Source organism: Phycodurus eques, chromosome 4 (genome assembly GCF_024500275.1).
Source record: "Phycodurus eques isolate BA_2022a chromosome 4, UOR_Pequ_1.1, whole genome shotgun sequence".
Lineage (NCBI taxonomy): Eukaryota > Metazoa > Chordata > Actinopteri > Syngnathiformes > Syngnathidae > Phycodurus > Phycodurus eques.
In genome coordinates, this window is record NC_084528.1 from 6,792,342 (window position 1) to 6,817,777 (window position 25,436).

Sequence of the window (25,436 nt, forward strand, 5' to 3'; positions counted from 1 at the left end):
CAATTCATGCATGTTTTTGGGATGTGGGAGGAAACCGGAGTGCCCGGAGAAAACCCACGCAGGCACGGGGAGAACATGCAAACTCCACACAGGCGGGGCCGGGGATTGAACCCGGGTCCTCAGAACTGTGAGGCTGACGCTCTAACCAGTCGGCCACCGTGCCGCCCTGATTTTTTTTAAATATTTAAATATTTTTAACTCAAAGTTAATTGTTCTTAAAAGAATGTACCTGAATTATTATGCTCTGTAATATCATGATATCAGTGGCATAAAAAAATAAAACAACGATACTATCGTTTATCATGATAGTTTTTGGGCAACTATATTGTCCTAAAAAAATGCTATCATGGCAGGATGGAACATAATACATTGACAGAGAGCAAGAGCAATGGATAACACAAAAATCCATCCATCCATTCTCCATATCGCTTATCCTCACTAGGGTCGCGGGCGTGCTAGAGCCTATCCCAGCTGACTCCAGGCGAGAGGCAGGATACACCCTGGACTGGTCGCCAGCCAATCGCAGGGCACAGATAGCAAAACAACCATTCGCATTCACATTCAGACCTACGGGCAATTTAGAGTCTTCAATTAAGATTTTTCAATTAAGATTATTTTTGGGAGATGGGAGGAAACTGGGGTACCCGGAGAAAACCCATGCAGGCACAGGGAGAACATGCAAACTCCACACAGGCGGGGGCGGGATTTGAACCCCGGTCCTCAGAAACTATAAGGCAGATGTGTTAACCAGTCGTACCACTGTGCCGCCCCAACACAAAAATATTACACAAATTGTACAAATAAAAATCCAACAACCATCATAGCGGAGAATTATTGTATCTGTATGCCATGATCATAGTGTTCATAAGTTGCAGGGACTCATTGTTCCAGGGCTGGGACTCATTGTTTTCAGATATGTGCATTCTGGAATTCACAGTCTCAACTGTAAAGTGATCTATGATTATGTATTAATATATATGTATACTACATGCATATTATGAAATATTGGCTCATCTTAGGGGTGCAGTGCGCGCGTGTGTATGATGAGTATTTGTTTTATGATTTTGATTTACCTTTAATTATTATTTTGTATGTTAGTGATTACACATACTGTAATTTCTCATGTATAATACGCATCCCCAAAGTTGATCTCTACATTCTGGAAAACCCTTCTCCCTATGTAGAATGGATTTTTACAATGCATAAGTTTGCTTCGACCCTTATTATCAAAACATGAAGTATTATCTGTATTTTGTTGTTTTTTTTTCAAAGAATTATTCTACAGTTAAGTACTTTATTTGAACACGTAATACTTTATTTTTATTTACTCTTATTTGCTCTTATTTTGAAAATTCACAGGCCAACTTTCATTTAGTAAATGAGAAAACATACAGTTCTGCTCATATGTTTGATTATGCAGGCAGAATTTGTAAGATGGGTACAATTCTTTAAAGAAAACATGAAGGGGCCAGTGGGCCATTTTGGGCCATTTTCGGAGGCCCGATCGGGCCAGTGTCTGTATGTAGGTGGTGGCCCGAGACAGCGGCGTAGTGGCCCCGCGCCACTGTTAATGTCGGACCTTTTTCTGTTTCGACTTTTGCGGAAAAGTAGCTCATAAGACAGATGGATATTGATTAATTGTATTTTCTCTGTGGAATTGAATTTGGTGGGAAAAACAAATCAATAATGTGACTTTAATTTAGTATTCAAATACCGAGTGTCCTCATGGCCAGCATAGTGCTACAATATACAGAACAAAAATATACGTTTTTATAAAGAAATAATCTGGTGATACAGTGGTTAAATCTCTGACTTGAATGAATGTATTGTCTGTCTCTACATGTAATCTGCGATTGACTGGCGACCAGTCCAGGGTGTAGTCTGCCTTTCGCCCGAGCCTAGTTATGATGAGCTCACTTGTGAACCTGAACAGGATAAGCAATATAGAAAATGGATGAATGGAGACGAGCAGGAGTGGCAGAAATACAGTACTGTATATGACTAATACACGAATACTAAATGACTTCATTGTAACACTAATACTAAAAAGGGGTTATTATAATAATAATAAAAAAAGATGAGTCACTTATTAACAGATGCTTCACTTATAATTATTTTGGAAGTGGGTCACTTTACTTTAAACTAAGACAACAAAAGGCCATTTACAGTATGTCACTTTAGTATCCAATGCCAAAAGCAGTCTCACTCGTTACTCAGATGAAGCTGGAGGAACAAATGAGTGGTTTGTTACATTATTCATGAATGGCTCCTGGTAAAAAAGTGAACTAAATTCATTCACAAATCCAAAGTCAAAAAGCAGCTGGAATAAAAACCATGGAACAGACTTTGGATTGAGAAACAGTGGTACCTGAGCGTGTGTAGCACATGGCGTGTGACTGATGATCTGACTCTTGAGATGTGTATTTATGTTGAGATGTCCATATGTATTTATGACGAAGGATTTATTCAACATATTTCATTTTGTTTGTTTAATTTGCTCCTTAATGGAATTATTCCATTGTGGGCCAACCAAGTCTTCGTAGCTTCCTGAATCCTTCCCAATAAGGTGATCTTGAAAACCCAGAGGACACACAGCTGTCGTACAAGCACAATACCTTCAACAACTTTAGCTTTGCATATCTTAAACACATCAAGGCAAACGTATTGTTTCTCTGCTCTCATTCAGCCTTGTGTGTCCATATTTTCTAAACAGAGACATCTCAACAGCAGCTAGCAAACAGGCTAACACTGTCCATCAGCATGCATGATGTTGATACTAACGGGCACTAAACCAGCTTTTGGCAAGTACGAAAGAGCAATGGCATGGCACAGTAGCAACTACTCAGCTATCAGTTGATATTTACTGAGACACATGCATCAGAACAGAGTCCAATCACACTGTAGGTACATTTGTAAGAATCTTTCAAAAGGAGCCAGCTAAAAATTGATTCACTGGCTATGGTTTGTGAGAGGTTTAGGCATGAAGCAGCAGGATGCCCAAAATGCAGCACTGAGGTTTGACTGCTGCAGCAATTGAATCACAACGCACACAGTGATGTTCTTCCTCAAATTCATACCCCCTTATAAGGAAAGATGCAGATGTGATGTCACCATAGGCTGAGACACAGGCCAGAGAATGAGGTGGGTTGTGTACAGCAGATCGGCCAGTAGTGAATCATCTGAACAGACGGACAACAGGCATATTTGCAGTCTGCATTTCAAAGAGTGAAAATGAAATCCTATGAAATTTATAGTTAATTACATAAATCCATCCTCTGCTGTGACATCCACATTGACCATGTGATTTCATTAATCGGTACACAAGGACAATGGCAACATATAGGGACTAGGAACGTGGCGCTCCTACATGACAGGCACCCAAGTCTACCAGGCATAGACATTCTTTTTTGTTTCGTTCCAAAGCAAACAATTTATAAAATATTAAATATTAAATATTACAAGACTTAGGCATCTTCTAAAGCAGTCTTTTAGGTGAGCTTTCCCAAAGATGGGCATATACATCCAATTGTCATGCACTGAGGATGAGTTAAATTCAACAAAACATGGCTTTTATGTGGTTGGTGGCTTTCCAAAATTATCAGAAGGATCCATTTGTTTATATTTGTAATTGATGTTTGTTTGCCTCTTCCAGTAACAATTTCAATTCCATCACTTCAAACTATGTTTTGCGCTTGTGGTGCTCTCCCTAATATTCCATGGTGAAAACCATTGGAGCTCCCAAAAGCGTGAAACTATCTTTTAAATACAGCGGTCTCTCCACTTTCACAACCTGTAGCTCACAGCGCACGTAATCTGTTAGTGAGTAAACGTGCAATTTAGCGCCAGCTATTTGGGATTTTACAAGCTAAATCAGGCTCTAAGGGGAGATGTTAAAGTTTGATAAAGGTGTTAAATGGTGTATGTGTCAACTATTATCATGAAGTAGGAGTTGAACTTTTTTTTGTCATCGATGCTGAGGTGATGATAGTCGAGTCGAAGGCGACTGATCGATAGCGTCATTGTTATTTTTCACCAACTCGCTGAGAATGCCAATGTTTAAAAAAAAAAGATCCCTGTCAAAACTCCAGTCATATGCCTGGATCAGACTACAACACAAATTTGATCCTTTACAATCCCACAATTTCACACTATTGCCATCGCCGTACCTCGGTCAGACAGTGGCAACACTATACAACATGTATTCCGATTCCACCGTTGCCTGTCTTTTACAATCACTGGGCTTTATCTTTCCAAATCACTGCCCGGGAGGCGTGACCAGAAAACGTGCCACCTTTCAACAAAACTGGATACCACCATTACCATGGTGACATTGTTGTCAAACAATGGATTGCTGCGGGAATGTTTGGAATGTTTTGGGCAATCCATTCAAGGATTGCTTGAGGTATATTCATGTGCTTTAACTACGACACGACACACAAGCAGGCAACAAAACATTATGGAGCCCAGCAAGCTAGGGGTAGCGCTAACGTTTGATGTATGCATGCCGACTTTCTGTCGAACATTTACTAAAACTTCAGTATACATTGGTTTGTGCGCATGAATAAATGTTGACAACGACAAGCACGGGAGGCAATGCACCAGTCATAATACGCAATCCTATTGGTTGACGTCAAAGTGCGCTGTTGGAGAGTTGTCGTTGATATGTCACACAATATAGATATCCCCAAAATCAAACATGCTAGACTTTTCATTTTGGCATCATAGGGCTATCATAGGGCCAAAGGGTCGTGGATTATGTCACACTACAAGACGTTCCTGACAAAATATGTCGGGCTCGATCTGGGAAACCGCCCGTGATAGCTAATCGGGGCAATATCTGAGCTAAAGCTAGAGCCTGCAGTCGGATATAGGCATTATCCTCCCTGCAAGGCTGCTGCTTTCTGTCTACTGAATGCACTCCCCAAGCTTGTTTATTGAGTCACATTCATCTACTTTCAAAGTACAGTTGGATTTTGTACAACTCTGACAACAATTGATTTGTTCATCAATCCAACACAACAACAGGATCACTACTTTCTACAGTATATAAGAATAGCAGGGAGTTTAAAAAAAGAGGAGACAATGGTTTTCAACAATGTATTTACTTTAGCAAAATGTCAGTTGTGTTCCAAAGATTTCTGCAAGAGCTTATAAATGTTTTTCAAGTTTTCAAGCCAGGGGAGGTCCCTGTGTGTGCATGCCGTGCTCACTCACTATGCTCACTCAGAAAGAGGGACAGCAACAGACTGCAAATACGAGGAGATGGCAGTTGACTGGTTTCTTTGACACATTAACCATTCATTTTGATAATAGAGAGGTTATCTATCGACCGTGGCTGACGTCCTTGTGTGCAGATGCTAATCTATTTTGTCCTTTTACTGTGAACAGGATGGGGTGTGCCAGTGGTGAAGCTGATCTTCAGCTAGCGTTAGTACGCGTAGATAGCAATTGTGCATTTCTTATATTTCAGAATGAACTTTCATATTTAACAGGTGACCTTCCTTACCAGTCTAATTTTGAGTCAAATATTGCCAAATGCTTGAAGCACTGCTGCTAGTTTGCTACGTGAATCCAACACCTGTTGATTTCAGCAAGGTGTCTTGTGTCCAAATCATGTGACTGGTGATTAATCGACCTCAAGCTAAAATCGCAGTGGCAAAGTCGATGTGTCGATTAGTCGACGAATTGGTTCAACCCCTATCAAGAAGCGAATATACATTACGAAGATAACTCTTTACTTTTGATCATTTAATTTTGCTGACACTAGTTTTCTTCAAAGTATTATTATTAACACAGTAGTTGCTAATGCCGAATTAAGGAACTGAACCTAGGAGTTCACCACTGCCACAGCTCTCAACTGAGTTGTACAACATTTTTAATGTTCACTCGCGTATCTTTCAATGCAATAATTAAACTGTAGGATAACCATGTGAACCTTTTGAGAAGATATAATATCATCATATAATTCATGAAATGTTGAATCGAGCAATGAAATTCAGCTCAAATCACCACACAAACACAAGAGCAGTGTTGATCACACCAGACAACTCAGGTTCACTATCCAGGGAAGAGAATCAGAATCAGAATCATTTTTATTTTGCCAAGTATGTCCAAAACACACAAGGAATTTGTCTCCGGTAGTTGGAGTCACTCTAGTACGACAACGGACAGTCAATTGGCAGAGAACACTTTGGAGACGTAAAGACATTGACAAAAACAGTCACTGAAGAACAAAGGGTTGCTAGTTATCTGGTAATGCTGGTACAATTTTTTTTTTTTTGTTTCTTTTTGTTTTTTTTTTACAATTGTGCAAAGGGTCCTGTAGCACTTAGAGCAGTTTGAATGACTAATATAGCAATAGTCCGGTACAATGACCATTGTGCAAAGGGCGCAGAGACTTCAAAGAGTGTATGCAGTTTAAAGTGACTAGTAGTACGATAGTCTGGGACAATGCTGATTGTGCAAATGTTGCAGATACTCCTCAGTGTGCAAGTGGGGCAGATGCTACTTTGGCATGAGTGGCCAGTATTGGTCAACAACAGATGTGCAAATAGTGCAGCATGGCGAGACTGCTCACTGTAGTAGTCATACGAGTAATGTATAATTGGCCCGACAGAAATGTGTTCTTCCAATCATCCTTCAAGTGGGCCCTATAAAGTGACTTTTTTTGTTGTTTTTGTCTATAGATGATAAGAACCCCAGCAGCAGCAAATGCATTAATCCAGTTTGACTCAATAGCCTGTGCGATGCAAGCTCTGTGCTCTTTGCTTATTCTGCTGCTGGAGACACTTGTTAAGTAAAAAAGGCAAAACTATTCATTGGGAAAAAGCAACACCAGTCCAATGGGTATAGTGCCACCTCTACTTTGTGTATAATGGAGAGAAGTCAAATGAAAACAAATGAGTGACACCATGGTGCAGAGCGCTTTCCTTGAGAGACAATCTGGTCTACTAATGACAACAATACCTCTTGGGAGGGTCACTATTAAAACAAGATAACCAAAAAGAAAAGAGCAACCTGGATGTGTTAGTGTGAGCTCAAGCATTAAAGACGAGAGAAGCAATAATGACTAATGGTCCATTGACATTTACGAATCATCATTTATTCCTTCAATAGTTCTCGCCACTGACTGTGTACCTGCGAGACCCCTCAAAATAAAAGAAATATAGCCAAGCATATTGGTGTTACCATATATGATAAAAAACATGCTATAGCATCAGCACGGTCTGCTTTTTTCTGCCAGTCTGCTGTACAGAAAGTTTCCTTCCCCTTACTGTATATAGCTAGAGAGCACAATTTATAACTGCTGCGGAAGGTCCTGGAGGTCGAAAGAGAGCTCACTTTCAAGATTAACACCATCATCATTTGACTGCTATGAATGGGTGGAGGTCAAGCAGCAATGATGCTCAACCTGCCAGAAAGAACAACATTCATCACCAAGCACAAGCAGAGGAAGTTGTGCAAGCTTATCTAATTCAGCATTAGGGCCTAATATTATATAGTTTATTTGGTTTTATACAGATAATGCATGCTTGGCAGAGAGGCAATAGAAAGGCGAAAGAGGAGGGGTAGACAGCGATTGGAAGTCCAGGTGGGTAAAAAATTCTCTACCTCATCATTTCTATGCATTATAATTATGCAAATACTCTACATGTCTCCCAGGCGTGGCACTTTGATGATGTAGCTGGTTTTCAGTGACTTGGTTTGAGTTTGATCTGGTCTATTCTGTGGGGATTTGTGCATGTGTGTTAAGATTGACTGCGTATAGTTGAGGCGTTACAATCCAATATTGATTTCACATCTGTTACTGCGATTGTCCAATCATGTTTCCCCATTGAGCTACAAAGGACAATTGTTGAGAGTGGATGTGACAGCAGACTGATGTGTGCAATCACATGATAGCAGGAGGGGTGGATTCAGCACACAAGGGTTGAGGTTAAGGTTAATAGAAAAGATCCTGTTTAGTTATGTTGATCACCATGAAAGGTATGACAATTAAAAAAAAAATCATAAATGCGGATGAAACCATGCTTTATTTGGTAGAGAGGGCCATGCAATGCATTATCCATTCCATCCATTTGCTTCACCGCTTATCCTCACTAGGTTCGCGGGTATACTGGATCCTATCCCAGCTAACTACGAGCAGGAACAGAAACAGCCTTCTTCGTCGATGAAAAAAAAAAACTTCTCTTAGTTGTTTCAAAGGGTGTTTGTCCTCCTCCTCCTCTGCCTCCTCCTCAGGTACAAACTGTCCTGTGAAGATTTGTTCTGTATTTCCACTCCTGCACATCAGGTCCACTTAGTGCCCAAACTTGACACTGACGCAGTTTAGGGACATCAGCTTCTGCTCCTTCAAGAGTCATGCCACTGATATTAATGGTGCAGGACTGCAAGACTAAAGCTGGACAAGAAACTTTGAGGACACTACGTACTTGGAGACTTGAATAATTTGGTGCTGCAAACACAGTAGTGAAGTTTTTGAAAACTACTAACAAACCTATCATTCCACGCTTATCTTTTAGTGTTGTAGAAATTTTACACAGACATTCAGGATCTGGGTTACGCTACACACAGGTTATTTAAATCAAATTAGCCTTTTATGGACTGATGAAAACCAAGATTAAACATTTACCAAAATGATGCCCTGAAGAACAAATAAACTACTGATGAACGAACAGATATCGAATGGGTCGATCAAGGAAAATAGGAGCAGTTGATGCCAAACGTGACAGCAGTAAATTGCGCCCGAAACCAATTGTTCATCTGCAACAACCATCAGTGGAGGGCCATCAGTGAAGGTATCACAATCTAATGTTTGCAGATGACGTCATGAACAGACGACACCAGAAGAGACAAACAACTCATTAGCATGAAGAATAGGAAGGCCAGGCTGGAATTTGTCTAAAAGTACAGAGATTAACCTAAAAGAACTCTGGGATAATGACAAAAAGATTCAACTTTACCAATAAAAGTTATAAAAGCGATAAAAGCAGAAGTTTAAGTAAAAAAAATAAAATAAAATAAAAAAGTTTATGATCTCAATATACACGCTCATCTGTGAAATTCAGTGGAGGAAATGTCATGGCTTTAAAACAAAACAACAATGAACTCGGAAGTCTACAGAAGAAAAAAAAGGCAATTTAAAGAAATCGGCAACTTAACTGAATGGGAAATCCTCCATCATTCGGCAAGCTAATGACTCAAAACATACAAGCCACAAAGAAGATCTATCCATTCCTTTTCTATACAGCTTATCTTCATTAGGGTCATTGGTGAGATGGAGCCTATCGCAACAGACAGATGGGCAAGATTGGACTCACCCACCAACCACAGGGAACATTCATATAGAGAAACAATCCTTCACATTCACACCCAAGGACCATTTATAACGGGGGTCTCCAAACATTTTCTTCTAGGGTCTGTATATAAAAACAAAGAATGCAAGGGCTACTTCACTTCACTTGACCTTTAATTTTGTTAATACCTCAAAAACAGTTTTGCATTCGCAAATACATTTGAAAAAAAAATAAAACTGCTTTAAGTCTATTTATCCCAATAATTTTGCTCACAAAAAATATATATATTCTAAATTGTGTAGACGATTCAGGTGCAAATACCTGGGAGGAAAAATGAACTGTTCACCTCTTATCCAATATCCATGTTGTAATGTCATACCCAAATGGTTTGAGAAAATGTCTCAAATAAAGGCCTTTATCAATTTAGTTGTATAGATTTGAATACTATCCATAGGTGGGCAGTCTAATTTGACGAAACACAGAGCCACAACCCATCTCCTTGTGCTGTTTTTTTTTTTTTTTTTTTTTTAAATAAATAAAAAACTGAATTTGGACTGAATGTAGTGAAAATATGAGTAATTGGCAAGCAGTAACACATCCTCCCTTCCATAAGCACACCGACCAGTGTGCCGTGTTTGTTCTTGCTGCTTATACTGTGTATGGTTAATACAGCCTCTGCACTGCACCGCCTGTTAGGTCTCCTTTTTAGGAAAAGGCACGGCTAGCATTCAATGTAGGCCAAGCCCCAACAGACTATGCCATCAAGATTACAGTAGATACAAGTCAGAACTACTACACTGCTGCTTCCTGTTCCTCTCTGCAGAAAAAAAGTTAAAAGAGCAAATAATGTACTGTATATTTTCTTTATCACACCAAAAAGGCTAGAATGCATGAAAAATTTCCTTACTGCTGGAACTTAATGCAACACCTCTAGAAGCACAGAGAGAGGCACAAATTATGTGTTTGCTTGATCTTAAAGGTAATACAGATGACTTTCAAAAAATGGGCTGGGTGTAATCTAAACAGCCTGCGTGTAATCAAAAAAACACCTCACCCAGCAAAGATTGGTAATGCGCAATTGAATACATAAAGAGATACATGCAATTGTAAATGATGTGTGACTTGACCTCACTGCAACATGACCACTTTGTAAGGCATCCTCATTGACACATCAAAAGAAAACACATTCCTACAAAATGCAGGTATTTGACTTTTATTTGACAATAACATCTGAAATGAATTAAGCCATGCCAGTTTCAGTGTCTGGGCTTGGTTTGTGCTGGCTCACTGTCATCCAACCATACCTTGTTTAGCCTGGAAAACAAAGCAGCCCACACACTCACCGCTACTTTTGGTCCCCCTCAACAGCTGCCCAGAAACAACGCAGTCATTTACAGCCAACAGGAGAACCACTGAGGGATTTTAATAAACATCTGAGATGGCTAACAGTTATGTCAAATTCAAGATTGTGACAATACTAAATACCATCAAATATTAACTGCTAAAGAAATAGACTTGGAGGCTGTTGATCAGAAGATGTAAATTTCGATTAAATGGTGTCAAGCTGAAAAGGGGAATGTAAGTTGATAAAATAAGATCTGTTTGGAAAATGAAGAGGTAACATCACCATTTTCTCTTGTGATTGCTTTGGGTCTGATGAAAAAAGATGCCTCTGATAACGTGGCGATTCCACTCAATTCTCTCATCTTTTATACCATCATCGGTGTCATATACTGCCCTGCAGTTCCATTATTGGTGCCGGGAGGGCGCTTTGTGTCCTCCCCCCCCCCTCTCTGTTTTCAGCAGCTGTCTTCAATCAGCCTCATCGCCACTGGTGTATATAAACCTGCCTGTTCCCGGAAATCCTCGCCAAAGTATTCCAGGCTCTCCTACAGGTACCACGGCCCACCTTATGTCAAGTAAGCTATACTGTTCCTCGCTTCCCTCGTTAACTCTTCTGTCTCCTCCTTCCCAGTGCTCCCCCGTGTTCCTGACCCACATCATTCCTGCCACCAAGCCAGCTGCCTGTTCTGTCCACTGCCTGCCACCTGTCCACGCCGCCGCCTGCCAACACATCCAGGACCACCTTCATAACCTTTCCTCAATAAACTGTCCATCATTATACATCTGCCTCCGCCTGCTCTTGGGTCCAGCTACTCCCCAACACGTGACAATAGGGTTTGCCTTTATTTAACAATGTAAAGCAATAAAGAACATAACATTATCTGTGCACATGTCTTAGTTCAAGTATGTAAATGGAATTTGCTAAAATATTTTGGTGTTCTTTATTTGTAATGTAAAACGACTTGCTAGCATGTGACGTGACTCACAACATGTCAGCAACAAAACCAAGTGCATGTGTAATGTGTGTAGTAGTAATCCTGAAATTACTTTTTTTTTCCCATATTAATACAAACTAATTGCATTATTGTGTTAGAGCGCTCTGACAGACCAGTTGTTTATTCTAAATTATGTAAATATTTCATAATATAATTGTATAAACAACTGACTTGAAACGAGACAACATATCCCCACCAAAATCTGTGCAGTACTTATTACAACATGAAAGTGTACAAGATGGAAATTTTAAATGCGCTATACAGTACATTTCTAAAGAATTATGGTCCGACAACAGCAAAGTATGAAAAGTTCAAACAAATAACCGTTGGTATGATGACTGTCCCAAATGTTGACTTTGTTGTCATAACACATTTCTATCCCATGCAGGATAAAATCAGTCACTTAATCAGTCCATCTCAAATGTATCGGTTGCAGTCACTTTAAGTAAGTGACCAGTTGACTGTATTCCCAACTCGGCAATGTATACCAGCAGACTGCATAGATGGCATATATTTTCATTTGCATAGATTTACATTAGCCTCTCATTACTCACTCAAAGCCACCATTTTTACACAACTTTTTTTTTTTTTTTTTATCTGAAATTCCACAATTTACCTAGAGACCCTCTTTTCATGCATGCTTCTTTGTCGACTGCATAGTACTTGCCATGTGTTTTCCTTTTGGTGTTACTGAGTTACCCTGAATAGTAAAATGTTTTATATTGAATTTTTGTTTTTGTCACTTCCTTGCAATAGAATTCAACTTCTGTCCTTTCTCTCCCTCACACAGAAACACACACAGGCACGCACCAACTCTTTTGGATTTGCTAAGTCTGCAGTTTTCATAACAATGAGCGTGCTGCATTAGAAATCAGAGGCAGTGACGCTGTCGGGCTCTCTGGTGATACAAGTGGGGAGGTAATGAAAAAGCTGAGGGGTGAGTCAGAGGAGGCTTTAATCATTCTTGCCGACCAAAATAACATCTCTCGGGTTGAACCTAGCGGCTGGGCTGGGCTGGACTCCTCACACCAATCCGTAAGCAAGGACTAAGCAAGGTGGCTGTGAATGCAGGAGCGGACAAGCTACAGGAAGTGAGATCCTGTCAGCGGTAGGTAGGGAGATGGAGGTGTTGTCAAGGTGAGCAGCGCTCCATTGTTTGTCCAATCATTGCTGACAAATGATGATGTGGTTCAGGTTAAACAGCTCTTCATGTGGGGTTGAAGGTTGTGGGGAGCAGCTGTCTCATATAACACCTCACCTTGTCTGCCTCCAAAGAAAGAATGAACCCATCGTCTGGGCTTACCAATGCCAGTCTCATATTTTTACACTGATCCTTCCCACTCACTTAACATTCTGAAGACATTCTTGACATTCTCACCTAATCCTGCTAATGCGCAGAACATTTATCTTTCAGGCAAAGAAAGCTATCATCGAAAAGTGCATGAAACTACAGCCAACTATTAATGGACAGTACATCCTGTGGCTGGGAACTAAAGCCATGGGAATCTTTCACAAACAATTCCTGACATTTTAGTTTCAAAACTACTGTAGATTCTGAAAGAGATATTTAAACAAATTGGTAATGAATACATGTTGATTGGTTGACTGCATAACACTTAGCCAGAGGTTGGTAGAGGAACTAAAAAATGTAGTCAAGTTCGGGTACTGTTACTTTAGAAAAACATGACGCGAGAAAAGTAAAAAGTAGTCCTCCAAAAAATTACTTAAGAATAAATAAGTACTCATGTAATAAGTAACTTATAAGTAACTTTTATTTTTTATTTTTTTTTTAAATCAGTGCAGGAAAGTCAAAAAGAAAAAATATCAAATGGAAATTTGAAACGGTATATTGCCGAACAATATCACTTTAACTAAATAAATAACATACATGAAGGCAAATTCAGCCACAAGAAATGGTCTTAAATACATTTTCTTTGTGTGCGCTCGTGAAACATCAACTCTTCGCGGAAGTCTTTTAGCTCCTCAACAGTGATGTCTAAAAATGGGTGTGTAGCAGCTGGATCGTACTCAGAGTAGGACTAATGAATTAAATAGTATAGTTCTGTTGCTTTTGTTATTCTTTGATTATTTTAGTTTAAACACTGTATACAGACAGTAATTCATTAAGCCTCTTTTATTTTGGGAATTTCATACCAAAATGTATTCATTATTTGAACACATGGTGACTAGGCAATAAAAGTCTAAGAATTAGGATGTAATTAATGTTAAATGCATTTTGTCCACATCAGGAAAATTAAGAACAAAGGGTTATATATATGTTTGTATTGCTAACAGCATAATAATAATCATGGAATAACTGATCCAACTTTCATTAACGACGCTTATCATTTGACTGTGCAGAACAAAATAACACAGATGGCGTTTATAGCTTAATTGTCTACCTGGGCAGAAAGTTAGAACTACATTAATTTTACATCGCTGTGTGCAGCCATGTAAACGAAATGCTCTGTTCTGCTTTGCCGAACACATCAAATGTAGAGAGGGAGTTGGTGGATACTGTCACTGAAAGATGAATATGTAAATTCCTAGATTTAGCTTAATGTTGGAGTAACTGCAGGTGCAATAACAGTTATTACAGTATATTTCAATTGGTAGTTAAACTTGAAAGTGAGTAGGTTTTATGTATTCTTGCTAACACAAAAAAAGGGGAGGGTTAGAAAGGTAAGTTTGGAGACCAGTGCAGGCCAGTGGGTAAGAGAGTGGGCGGGATGCACCACTGTGGGAGTGTTTATAGGCGACTTCATTCGCCATCAATCAAAGTAGCTCCTCTCATTCCCTTGAAATGTGACGCAATGACAGTCTCGACGGAGACATCTCTGTGCAGAAGAGGACGATGCGTAATCGCAGCGATTACGCATCATTGTCACTGCTCCTGGACGGTGTGGCAACAGACAATGTGAGCAGGTACCCGTATTTAAACACAGAATGAGCTGGTGATATCAGCTGGCAACTTCAATATGTCTGCGGATCTCAGTATCTGTCTGCCTGTGCCCAAATTCACCAAAATCGCATTTGACCAGCAGTCCAGCCTGTGCCGGCAGTTCGACTGCCTGGTCTGAGCAACCATAAATATATATTGACTTTCTGCGACCAAATTGTCACTCCATCAGGCACATGTCCAGGCTCACTCCCTTTGCTGTGCCAGAACGCCCAGCTCGGGTCAGAGTGGTCTGCCAAACTGGCAAACACACACGGCTTGCACGATCTGTGGCAGGGCGCAGATGTGCTGTGTATGAAAATAAGTCTGAAATCATTCATAAAAATCTTCTTATCATAATTACTGATAATGTCACAAGCACTAGACGGCCGTCATATTAGAAATATGATTCTGAGAAATAATATCGTTCTCAAAATGTACAGCAGAAAAAAAACCTCGTCACTCAGATGCAAAGATACAATTTTGTTCTTTTGTTCATCATTAACAAATGCACACTAACCTCCACTCGTCATGTCATGATAAAGCTATTTGCCGGCACCTGTGTGATCAGCATAGGGACCTTTTCGTCTGTGCTCAGCGGCACTGACAAGTTAACGTCTCAATCGAGCGGCACACAACCAGACATTTGGAGCGTAAAACTCAGACTAAAGGTCTCCATGGGTTAATTGTAATTGTACAGGACAGCATGTGTGACAAATGCCTGAAAGAAAAGACACTGGGGCATAATTCACCGACAATAGTGGTTATCTTCAAGCATCAAGAAAAACTCCTCATCTGTGTAGCAAGTAGATCGGTAATTAAATGATTTGATCGGTGATGATCCTTCAGGTTCATATATACAAATGTGAGAAAATGCAATGAAGAAGACGATGGAGATGGGATGAATGCAAGATTATTGATAGTCTTGTTACAAGAATGTGAAATGTCAATAAATTGACGAAAACACCACCAGTGGACAAAAGGAAATTGTGCAACTGAGCTTCTCTTTTGGGAGGCAGGGAGATCAACTACTATCCTAAAACCTAATGAACGAGTAAATACTGGCGATTAAATGCATATTACATGGTGCTTCATTAATACTAGCCACCAGACAGTCAAAAATAATGAAGGCATAAGAAGTGGATGTAGAAGGAGGTTACTGCAGCTTCTTCTTCTCTGTTTACTCAGCATCTGTATGCCAGAGTAGGAATCTTTTGATCAATCCTTGGCTGAGTTCTCTTCTCCGCTGTATGGCAGAAGAGGCCCAGTGAGACCGCCGAGTATCGCGAGGGCCGACTCATTTGCAACCCAAATGAACGGAGCTAATTGTACACGTTCAGGCAGACAGGGGAACCGCACACGGTGCAGTCTTTGCAAAATATGCAGATAATTAATCTCACTGAGTTTGTGGAATACCATTAGTGCGCCAAAAGAGGATTTGAGAACAAGCTAGGGATGAGATGGATGACGACAGCAATGGGCTGGATAGACGCAGATGTTAGATTAAGCTTTTTCATGATTCTGTTGTCACACGGCTTCTTAAAGTGTATTTTTGGTAATTTAATAAATTGGAGCATGAAATTGGTTTGCATTTTCTCCACGGCGACAGGATTACGTGAAAAGCAGCCTCCTAGCTATTTATGAAACAATGCAGAGAGATAATCAGAATAATGTAATGATATAAGGTACGTATATATAATTATATCAGGTCCATTTTGTATTCCTTATGAGAGGGAGAAATAGGAGCAGGATTTCTCATTTACTAAACAATAACTACAGCATACCGTATGCTAGACACTTTACATTGACCAACTCCAACATTATGATGACTTGCACAATCGAATGACATCCAATTTATTTAGATACAGTATATAACATCATTCAACTATCTTTTTAACTGAATTATTCCACGACATTCACATTATAAAAGGTATTTGTACCCCTTTAATGTAGGATTTCTGACACATTCTTAAAGGGAAGATGAGAAGGATTGGCTGAAGTATACATATATTGAAAATATGCAGAATTTTGATACGTAAATTACCATAGTCATCAGCCAGAATTACACTGAATTAGTCAAATCTTTGTCGGATTTTCGCTTTCAAATGTGCCGCCCTAAACGATGACGTTGCTTCTTCCGGTTTGACATGTGACGTCATCAGATGACAGGAAGTTGCATTGTTTACTAGCTCATCCCGTAGTAGTTCCGCAAAGCGAGTAGTTATGTTTCAGACAAGTTAAGATGCCGAAACGTTGCGTGGCTGCAGGATGTTCCAACGAGACTGGAGAAAACGTTAGCCTGTTTAAACTCCCAAAGGACCCCCGACTTAAGCAGGAATGGACAAGACAAGTCGAGAGAACGCCTACACCCTACCAGGTGCTGTGCAGTGCACATTTCACTCAGGACTGCTTCAAAACAGTACCTGCACTCCAAGAATCCCTTGGCTTTAACGTACAGCACAAGAGGAAGCTAACAAAAAAAGAATGAAAAAAGTCCTTAATTTGATCATGTACATCAGTTATACAGTACATGATTAAAATGTGGTAAACTTTTTTTCTTCAGTGTGACAGATAAAGAAAGATCTGTGCTCAAATGGAGGGAGTAAAAGAAAAAAGTACAAAATAAAATGAAATACTATATAATATACACTGGAATTTGTTATGTCTGATTACAAACATTTTGGACATATTTAAAATGTATTACTTTGAACAAAGGCAGTAGTGATGTGATGGGAAAAGGATCCAACACACACTGTGCCACGCTTGACTGCCGTACAGGTCAACAGACAATAATCCAATCGCGTGCAACTCAGCCCAAAAACAGTTCCACTAGTCAATCGGCAATAGCCGGATGTGATGTCGGCTCCATGATGGGAGGGTGCATTCCTCCGTAGGCGTTGGAAATGAACGCCTGACTATGCTTCGACTGAGAGCCCATGTGTGCGCAGATAAGCGAACATTTTTACTCACTGTATACTAGTATTTATCCTTTTCATCTGAAATATGATATACAATAAATATACTTTGAAATATTTTTGTTTCATTTTCACTATCTAATTTTTGTTTTTATTCATGGTGACGAAGCTAAGCCGTGGGGTCGCACCTTAGCGCCCTCTATTGACCAGACGCCAATGGTGATAATACTCACTTTTGATCAAAAAATGGACATTGGTAGTGTAAATGGTACATGTTACTCCCTTTTTGACGTTCAAGTTACTGTGTTTGGTTCTTGGCCAATACCCAAACACCCAGCCATTGGAGATCGACAGCGCGGGTCCCAAGCCCAGAAATCGGGAGGACGACATCTAAAAGGGCATCCGTCCTGCATAAAAACCGAGCCATTCAATTGATGCAATGTAGACAACCTCTGATGGGAGAACTGAAAGAGAAGAAGCAGTAATCTAACAATATCCTTAGCATTGTTGCTGCAGTTCACAGTGGTAGAGAACTGCAATGCATACCGAAAGCTGTTCTGATATTGTGCAATGTCATTAAACTAATTACCATACTAATTCATTGAGCATTGTTATTTTGTATGTGTATAATCCACCTGATTTCGTAAAGTAAATATGTAATCCCTTGCTCCATTGAGTCACCAATAGTGTCACATTTTGTGTATGCTACATGGGTCTCTAAGAAAACTCACTTAATCAATACATCTGAAGTGAAAACAAAATAATGACGTTATGTAACATATTTTAAGGTTAATAAGCAACATAGAGCAACGCCACAAGAGGATTTGTGAAATAACCTTTGTAGCTACCCTTCCACAAAGGCCCTACGCTGACAGCAGGCAATAAGAGCATCCATCCATCCATTTTCTGCACCGCTTATGCTCACTAGGGTCACGGGCGTGCTGGAGCCTATCCCAGCTATCTTCGGGCGTACACCCTGAACTGATCGCCAGCCAATCGCAGGGCGCATATAAACAAACAACCATTCGCACTCACATTCACACCTACGGGCAATTTAGAGTCTTCAATCAACTTACCACGCATGTTTTTGGGATGTGGGAGGAAACCGGAGTACCCAGAGAAACCCCACGCAGGCACAGGGAGGCCATGCAAACTCCACACAGGCGAGGCCAGGACCTGAACGCCGGTCCTCAGAACTGTTAGGCAAATGTGCTAACCAGTCGGCCACTGTGCCGCCGCAATAACAGCAAAGTCAGGCAAATTTAGGCCCGCTTCAAACTACTAAATACTTCCTGACATTGACAAATAATATCACACATTGGGGCATATGGTTGAAGGAAAAGCACCATCCATGCAGTTAATCTTCTCCCTTCTGGCTATCAAAAAACAAATGACATCAGACATCAGTGTGAGCAGAAAAAAAAGATGGATTTTCAGAAAGCAATAGAGCTCATAGGGATTGGACTGCAGATGCATGGCAAACCACTAGTGCTACCCTAAACACAAATGGAGGAACACACTTTTATGTCACACGTGTGTCCTCTCTTTAGTCCAGACAAGAGGAGGGTTGTTTAGGAAGTACCCTCTATGGTGAAATTGAAATGGTGTTTTACGTTGTGAACTCTACAGCTACTGTCACTCAACCGTGAATATTTATGGTCAAGGGTCACACACACACAAATGCACCCACATGTGCCTTTTCAACCTTTGATGTAATCAGTTTGGCACCATGGGCATGGAAAGGATCCAGATGTCAGAGCTCTGTAAGGGCCAACATTTCTGTTGAAATGTATCTATTGTATTTGTTGCTGCCTTTATGTGCCTTGCACATCTTGTTTCACTGCTGCACTGAGGCAACCTGCAACCACAGTTGCCAAAGATAATTTCGCCTACCTCGCAGGGCAACATGATTAGAATCCAGGAAAGCAAACCAGGGATTGAGGGCATCAGCAGGATCCTTATCTTACTACAAGTATATGGTCTACTTTGAGCTACCAAACATCGACCTTCTTTCAGATCTTCAATAGATCTCTGGAACTGTGCAAAGTACCATCCTGTTTCAAACGCTTCACCATCATTCCAGTCCCCAAGAAACCTACCATCTCGGGTCTAAATGACTACAGACCTGTCGCCTTGACATCTGTGGTCATTAAGTCATTTGAAGGTCTCGTGCTGGACCACCTCAAGAGCGTTCAGACATTCCAAAAGCTTCTTCCCTCTTGACATCAACTTCTTAAACAGCTAACCTACAATTTCATTTCAACATGCTGCCATTTTCTTTGAGTTTGTTGTCACATTTGGCACATTTTGAGTTTGTTGTCACATTTCTGTCGGGCCAATTATACATTACTCGTCCACTCACTGTAGTCGCCACGCTGCACTATTTGCATATCTGTTGTTGACCAATACTGGCCGCTCATGCCAGAGTAGCATCTGCACCACTTGCACACTGACTGAAGAGTATCTGCAACATTTGCACAATCAACATTGTCCCAGATTATCGCGCTACTCGTCACTTTAAACTGCATACACTCCTTGAAGTCTCGGCGCCCTTTGCACAATGGTCATTGCACCGGACTATTGCCATATTAGTCATTCGAACTGCTCTAAGTGCTACAGGACTCTGCATCTTTTTGCACAATTGTCAAAACAAAACAAAATAATCAATTAAATACAATTTGTACCGGCATTACCAGATAACTAGCAATCCTTTATTGCTCAGTGTCTGTTCTTCTCAATGTCTTTATGTCTCAAAAGTGTTCTCTGTCAATTGATTATATGTCGTCATACTGGAGCAGCTCCAACTATCGGAGACAAATTCCTTGTGTGTTTTTTGAACATACTTGGCAAAATAAAGATGATTCTGATTCTCTCTAACCGTTTCTTCCTCACTCTTTCGCTTTGTGTCTGATTGTGAGATATTCTTTTGTGAAAGCTGAAGAGCTGGGTGGACTCAAACATTTTGATTCACTATCTACACTTTCACTCATCGACTTTCTTCTGCACTGCAACCTTTTTTATTTTAGCTTTCTTCTTTATTGCGATCTTTAGCACTTTCTTTTTCCCTCTCCAGTGTGCAATCATCAAAACTCCTCTCGTAGATGCCCAGGCAATAAACCGGGGCCTCCCTTATTCCCGCATACATCTCCCGTGGCGAGGACAAAGCCAATAAAAGGCTGGTTTAATTACAGCAGCTGAGCGCTGCCAACACCCAGGTACAACACCACGGGGTTGAGGGGCACAGACATGGGCTGAATGTGGCGCAGTGTAACTGGATGGAAAGTCGTATCTAACAGAGAATAACGTACCTGTTGTCACTGTTGGTGTCAACGGAATCGAAATCTGTACCAGACACTTTCAGGAAACCGATCATAACCGAAGAAGCCGTTTGGATAAAAGGTAAAACGAATAAGTAAAATCGCTTTTATTCAACTTTTGCAACATGTCGTGGATGATTGAGGATCGATACACTCTGTTGGACGCATGAACTGTGTTGTAAATGCACACTTTATTGAGTGAGCATAAAAGTTATAAAAGCATGTGTTCCACCATTGGTACATGCCGAGACTGCAGATCTATGGTTTTCAGCATTCATAAGGAAACAATACACAATCTTTGCATTTTCAAGCTCCAACATCCAAAATACACACTTGTGGTACAGCCTTGAGATACTAGTTGAATTTCTTCTTTGACTATGCTGATGAGTCAAAACACCCATATCTCAATTATTGTCCTCAGTTCCCAAGCGTTTGTTGAATGTTGTTAAAAGAAAAGATGATGTAACACAGTGGTAAACATGACCCTGTCTCAGCTTTTTCGGGAACGTGTTGCAGCCATAAAATTCCAAGTTAATGGTTATTTTCTAAAAACAATCAAGTTTGTCCGTTTGAACATGAAATATCTCGTCTTTGTAGTGTATTCAATTGAATACTGGTTGAACATGATTTGCAAATCATTGTTTTCTGTTTTTATTTATGTTTAACACAACGTCCCAACTTCATTGGAATTGGGGTTGTAAATAATTTTTAGTTTTATTCAAAAGGGAACACCTGGTGAAATTAGGCAAAACTGCGGTACACTTATAAGACTACTTACGACATAATTGCAGTTGTTCTTGAATCACATGTCTTGTCATAAGGAAGTTATCCAATCCTTGGATATAGTGTATGTTTCCCCACAAAAAAACAAATGTACATTATTGTTGTTATTTCCTTCAAACACCTATCTTTGCAATCAGTCCCAAACACAAGGAAATAAAAGCCAGAAGCAATAATCACCAGTTAAAGTAGTATATTAGCCGATCACCACTGCAACACTATTGTTGTCAGGAAGAGAGGAAGTAGGGCTGAGGAAAATAGAAAAGTTGTCTTTTCCTCATGTCCTTAACTGTACATGTTGTAGTGCTCATAAAAGGTCAGAAGGCAGTGCACAGTTGCAAATATGCTTTCACTATGGAAAACAATATGATACTGGGAGCTGGAGTGAACAGCTGAGAGTAGGAGGATGAGTTATAAAAGCATACCAAAGATCACCGAGCTGGGTTTGAAGTGAAAAAAAGAGCAGCACTACAGATGTATTTGGTACGATTTGAAACACAGTACTGCATCCATTCCAGTGCACCTCAGATGTCACCATTTAAAGGTAACAGCACTAATCACTATACTTACAATACAAAATCATCTATGAAAAGAATAAAACCATGTGCATGTAAAGATCGACAGTCCCTTCAGTGAAGACGGAAAAAGTTGAAGTTGTGTTGCGTGTGTGTGTGTGTGTGTTAAATGTAGGGAGCACTCAATTCAGAATAATTGAAGCCTTCTAAGAACAGATCCCCACACCCCATTAGGACCTCGGCTGACACGCACATACATAATACATGGAAGCTGGACCTAAAAGCATGCAGCCCATTAGCAGGCATGTTATGGGCAAGCGAGTCACAAAAAAGAGAAAGAAAAGGAGACCTCGGACACAAACAGCCAAGCTGTGCAGCAAGTTATGTTGTTGTATGGTAATCACAGTCAAAATAATTCAGCGGGTATAAACAATTTGCTGGCTTCAGGGTCATCGAGTACACATTTTCGACGGTTGTTAGTTGAAGCAGTACACCGACTGTGGTGCCCGTGAAACAGGGGCGTCGCTAGGTTTTGACGCTAGGGGTTGCTTAGCCCCCCCAAAAAATTGTCGACAGGATGTTGATGGAAAAATATAGTGCCCCAAATTGTAATTGGCGACAGGTGGGGGTGTGTGGATTGGGGGGGGGGGGGGGGGTGATGGAAATAGATTTTTTCCCAAAATGTAATTGTCTCGTCAATTTGCGTGTATTTAGTTCCCTGGTCGCTTCCAGACTTTGTCAGTTCTTTATATACCACTTTAGATACCATGTTGACCTCATGACAAACGTGCACAACCCAGATTTGTGAATGTTTCATAATATTGTCCAAAATTATAAAGATGAGACTGTTCAAAAGTCAATGCTCTTTTCTGTCCAAAACTGTCTAAGTTTAACCTTTTCAAAAATCTCCGACAAACTAATAGATTTCACCACATGGCAGCGCTTCAAGGTCATCCATCCATCCATCCATTTTCTTACCACTTTGGAAAAATATGTCATGTTTGACGCTATACACAATACCACACGACCAGAGAGAGCCAATCACAAGCGTGGGCTCCAGAAGGAGGAAGTGATGTTGAAAAAAAAACAAAAGCTTTTGCAGCTATTTTTCAAATGTGACGAAAATTATACTCATGGACATTTCCAAAAGCCACTGTAATTATGAATGAAATATTTTCTCCCAGTAATGGAATGGTTTACATTTACATACATTTTGAGATTAAAGTACGTAATTTCGTTACATGTAATTAGTTACTCCCCAACACCGGTGATTAGATACATGGAAAGGACACATTTTGTGAAAATGCAGGAAATTACTGCCCATTGCAACTGGGTTCTTTTTCCTCAACTGCAAGCAAGTGTTAAATCTTGGGCAGTTGATTGAGATTGGAGTGTGAAAACGTGATGATTGAGTGAAGAAAAGAAAATGACTTTAATCTGTTAGACGAGATAATTTCTTGCAGATCTTTGTTTCCGAGCAAAGAGTGCCCGTTCAACTCTTCCATTTGTTGAGTGTTATGCTCATGTCGTGCGGCAGAGAGCCTAAGCAATCCTGTATATGACTGTATTACTAATTTTAGGGTCGGGGCAGGACCACAATGCGGGGATAAAGAATAAGATGAGGGAAAATAGTGTTCTTGGAACTCTGAGCCCCTTCCACAGCCTGTATAAAGTGTCTGTCATGGCAATCTTGCCAGAATGACCAGCGGCCTCACTGTGAGTGAAACAAGCATTTAGCAGGCTAATCATAACATGCTCCAGTGCATTGAAGCCAGATCCAGCTTCTCTTGACACACCACACAAGCAGCCTTCTCTCTAGCTATCATTTGACATGTTCAGGCGCTTAAATGTCTGTCGATTCCCACCAGAGCCATAGCAACTTGTTTAAAAGCCATCGAGTTGAATCCGGATGAAGAATATGCAATGAAGGAAACAAAATCCAAACAATCGAGGTGCCGGTATGATTTTCCAGGTATTACTATGCGTAGCAGTAGACTGTTTTTATTATTTTCCAATAAACACATTCATGTGGTTTCAGCTATCAATGTATTTAATAGTGAATGCATTTTTTTTTTTTTTTTTTTTTTATTTAGTGGACTTGTGCGGGATGCTTGTCAGTGTGCTCCTGTGACATACTGGAACGAGAGCACAATGTCATGCGGGAGGATGTGACTGTTTGGCTCTGCAGTGTATACTTCTTTCCTGGGTCGAACTACACCGGTCCTCGACTCCCTCATGTTCTCCTCTCAGCGAGCACAGCACAGCGGCTGCGAGGCGCGCACACACGCTGCAGCAGCGGTGCGCTGGAGCATGCACGCACCCGCAGGCACGAGGGCAATACGTCGCACCTCGTCGTGATGCACAACCCGCAAGCTGGTTACCATTTGAACCTGGAGGTGGTGATACACGCGCGCGCGCTCACGCACACGCTTCCAAGCACCGTGCGCACGTGCACACCCACAAGTATAGCGCACGGGAGCAGCGTGGCTGATATTAGCTGGCAGGAAAGAGCTGCAGCGGCGGCGGCGAGCTCATTTCTCTGCCGGCGGCGGCTGCTAATCAATAAACGCAATAATCCTCCCACCACCAACACCGGCTCGCCTCAGTAACGGGGAAGCCCTTCCTCGTAAATTAGGGCACGTCTTTGCTCAGGAAGCACTCACCCTATGTTGCTCAGCGCCTGCTCCAGCAGCTCGGTCTGCAAGATGTTCTGAGGCGCCGAGAAAGCCCCATTGAAATGGGATAGAACCGCGCTACAGAACTGACGCAACGTCTCAAACTGCATTTTCGCCTTCCTGCCTTCTTTCTTTTGTGTTCGACAGCAGCTCGCCTCTTTGCAGGGTTGTTGTTTTTGGTTTTTTGGGTTTTTTTTTGGGGGGGGGGGGGGGGGGGGGGGTTCACCCACAATACATCCCAAAGCCTCCGTCCGCTTCACATTCTCCTCGGTTTGTGTTGATGTTAATTTTCCGGGGCGCACTGAACGCGACGACGCCGATCAAGTTCCATATTTCTCCACGAGCAGCTCCTCGCCGAACGTGTCTTTAGACGAGACGCATTCCGGGTGGCATCCTTCGGTCATACTGTCATTCTTGGGACTTGCAGTCAGAGCGCGGCGCGGGTACGCGAAAGGCGTCCACCCGTGCACCAGCTGCCTCACCAACTCATATTTTTGCCGAAGAACGCCGTCTCGCTCGCACACGCACGCACGCACGGACGCTGCTGCACTGGGATGCAACCCACTCTATGTCATCCTGCGCGCTCCAGCAGCAGATAAATCGCAAAAAAGACCAGAGTCTGCATGGGGCCACACCACCAGCCCATCATTACAATGCAGTG

The 25,436-nt window shown here is 41.1% G+C and overlaps 1 protein-coding gene across 22 annotated transcripts in view; it reads right to left on the reverse strand.

The window, feature by feature from the left end:
* rims2a (regulating synaptic membrane exocytosis 2a) overlaps positions 1 to 25,436 on the reverse strand; it is a 163,669-nt gene that overhangs the window by 74,618 nt on the left and 63,615 nt on the right. For 2 of the 22 annotated variants that reach the window (XM_061673777.1, XM_061673776.1), the window contains exon 1: positions 24,764 to 25,251. The exons of the other annotated variants lie outside the window; for them this stretch is intronic. In XM_061673777.1, the coding sequence (XP_061529761.1) occupies positions 24,764 to 24,885 (122 nt within the window). In that variant the 5' untranslated portion in view covers positions 24,886 to 25,251. Of the gene's footprint in view, positions 1 to 24,763; positions 25,252 to 25,436 lie in introns of those variants that run through there. 22 annotated transcript variants of the gene reach the window in all.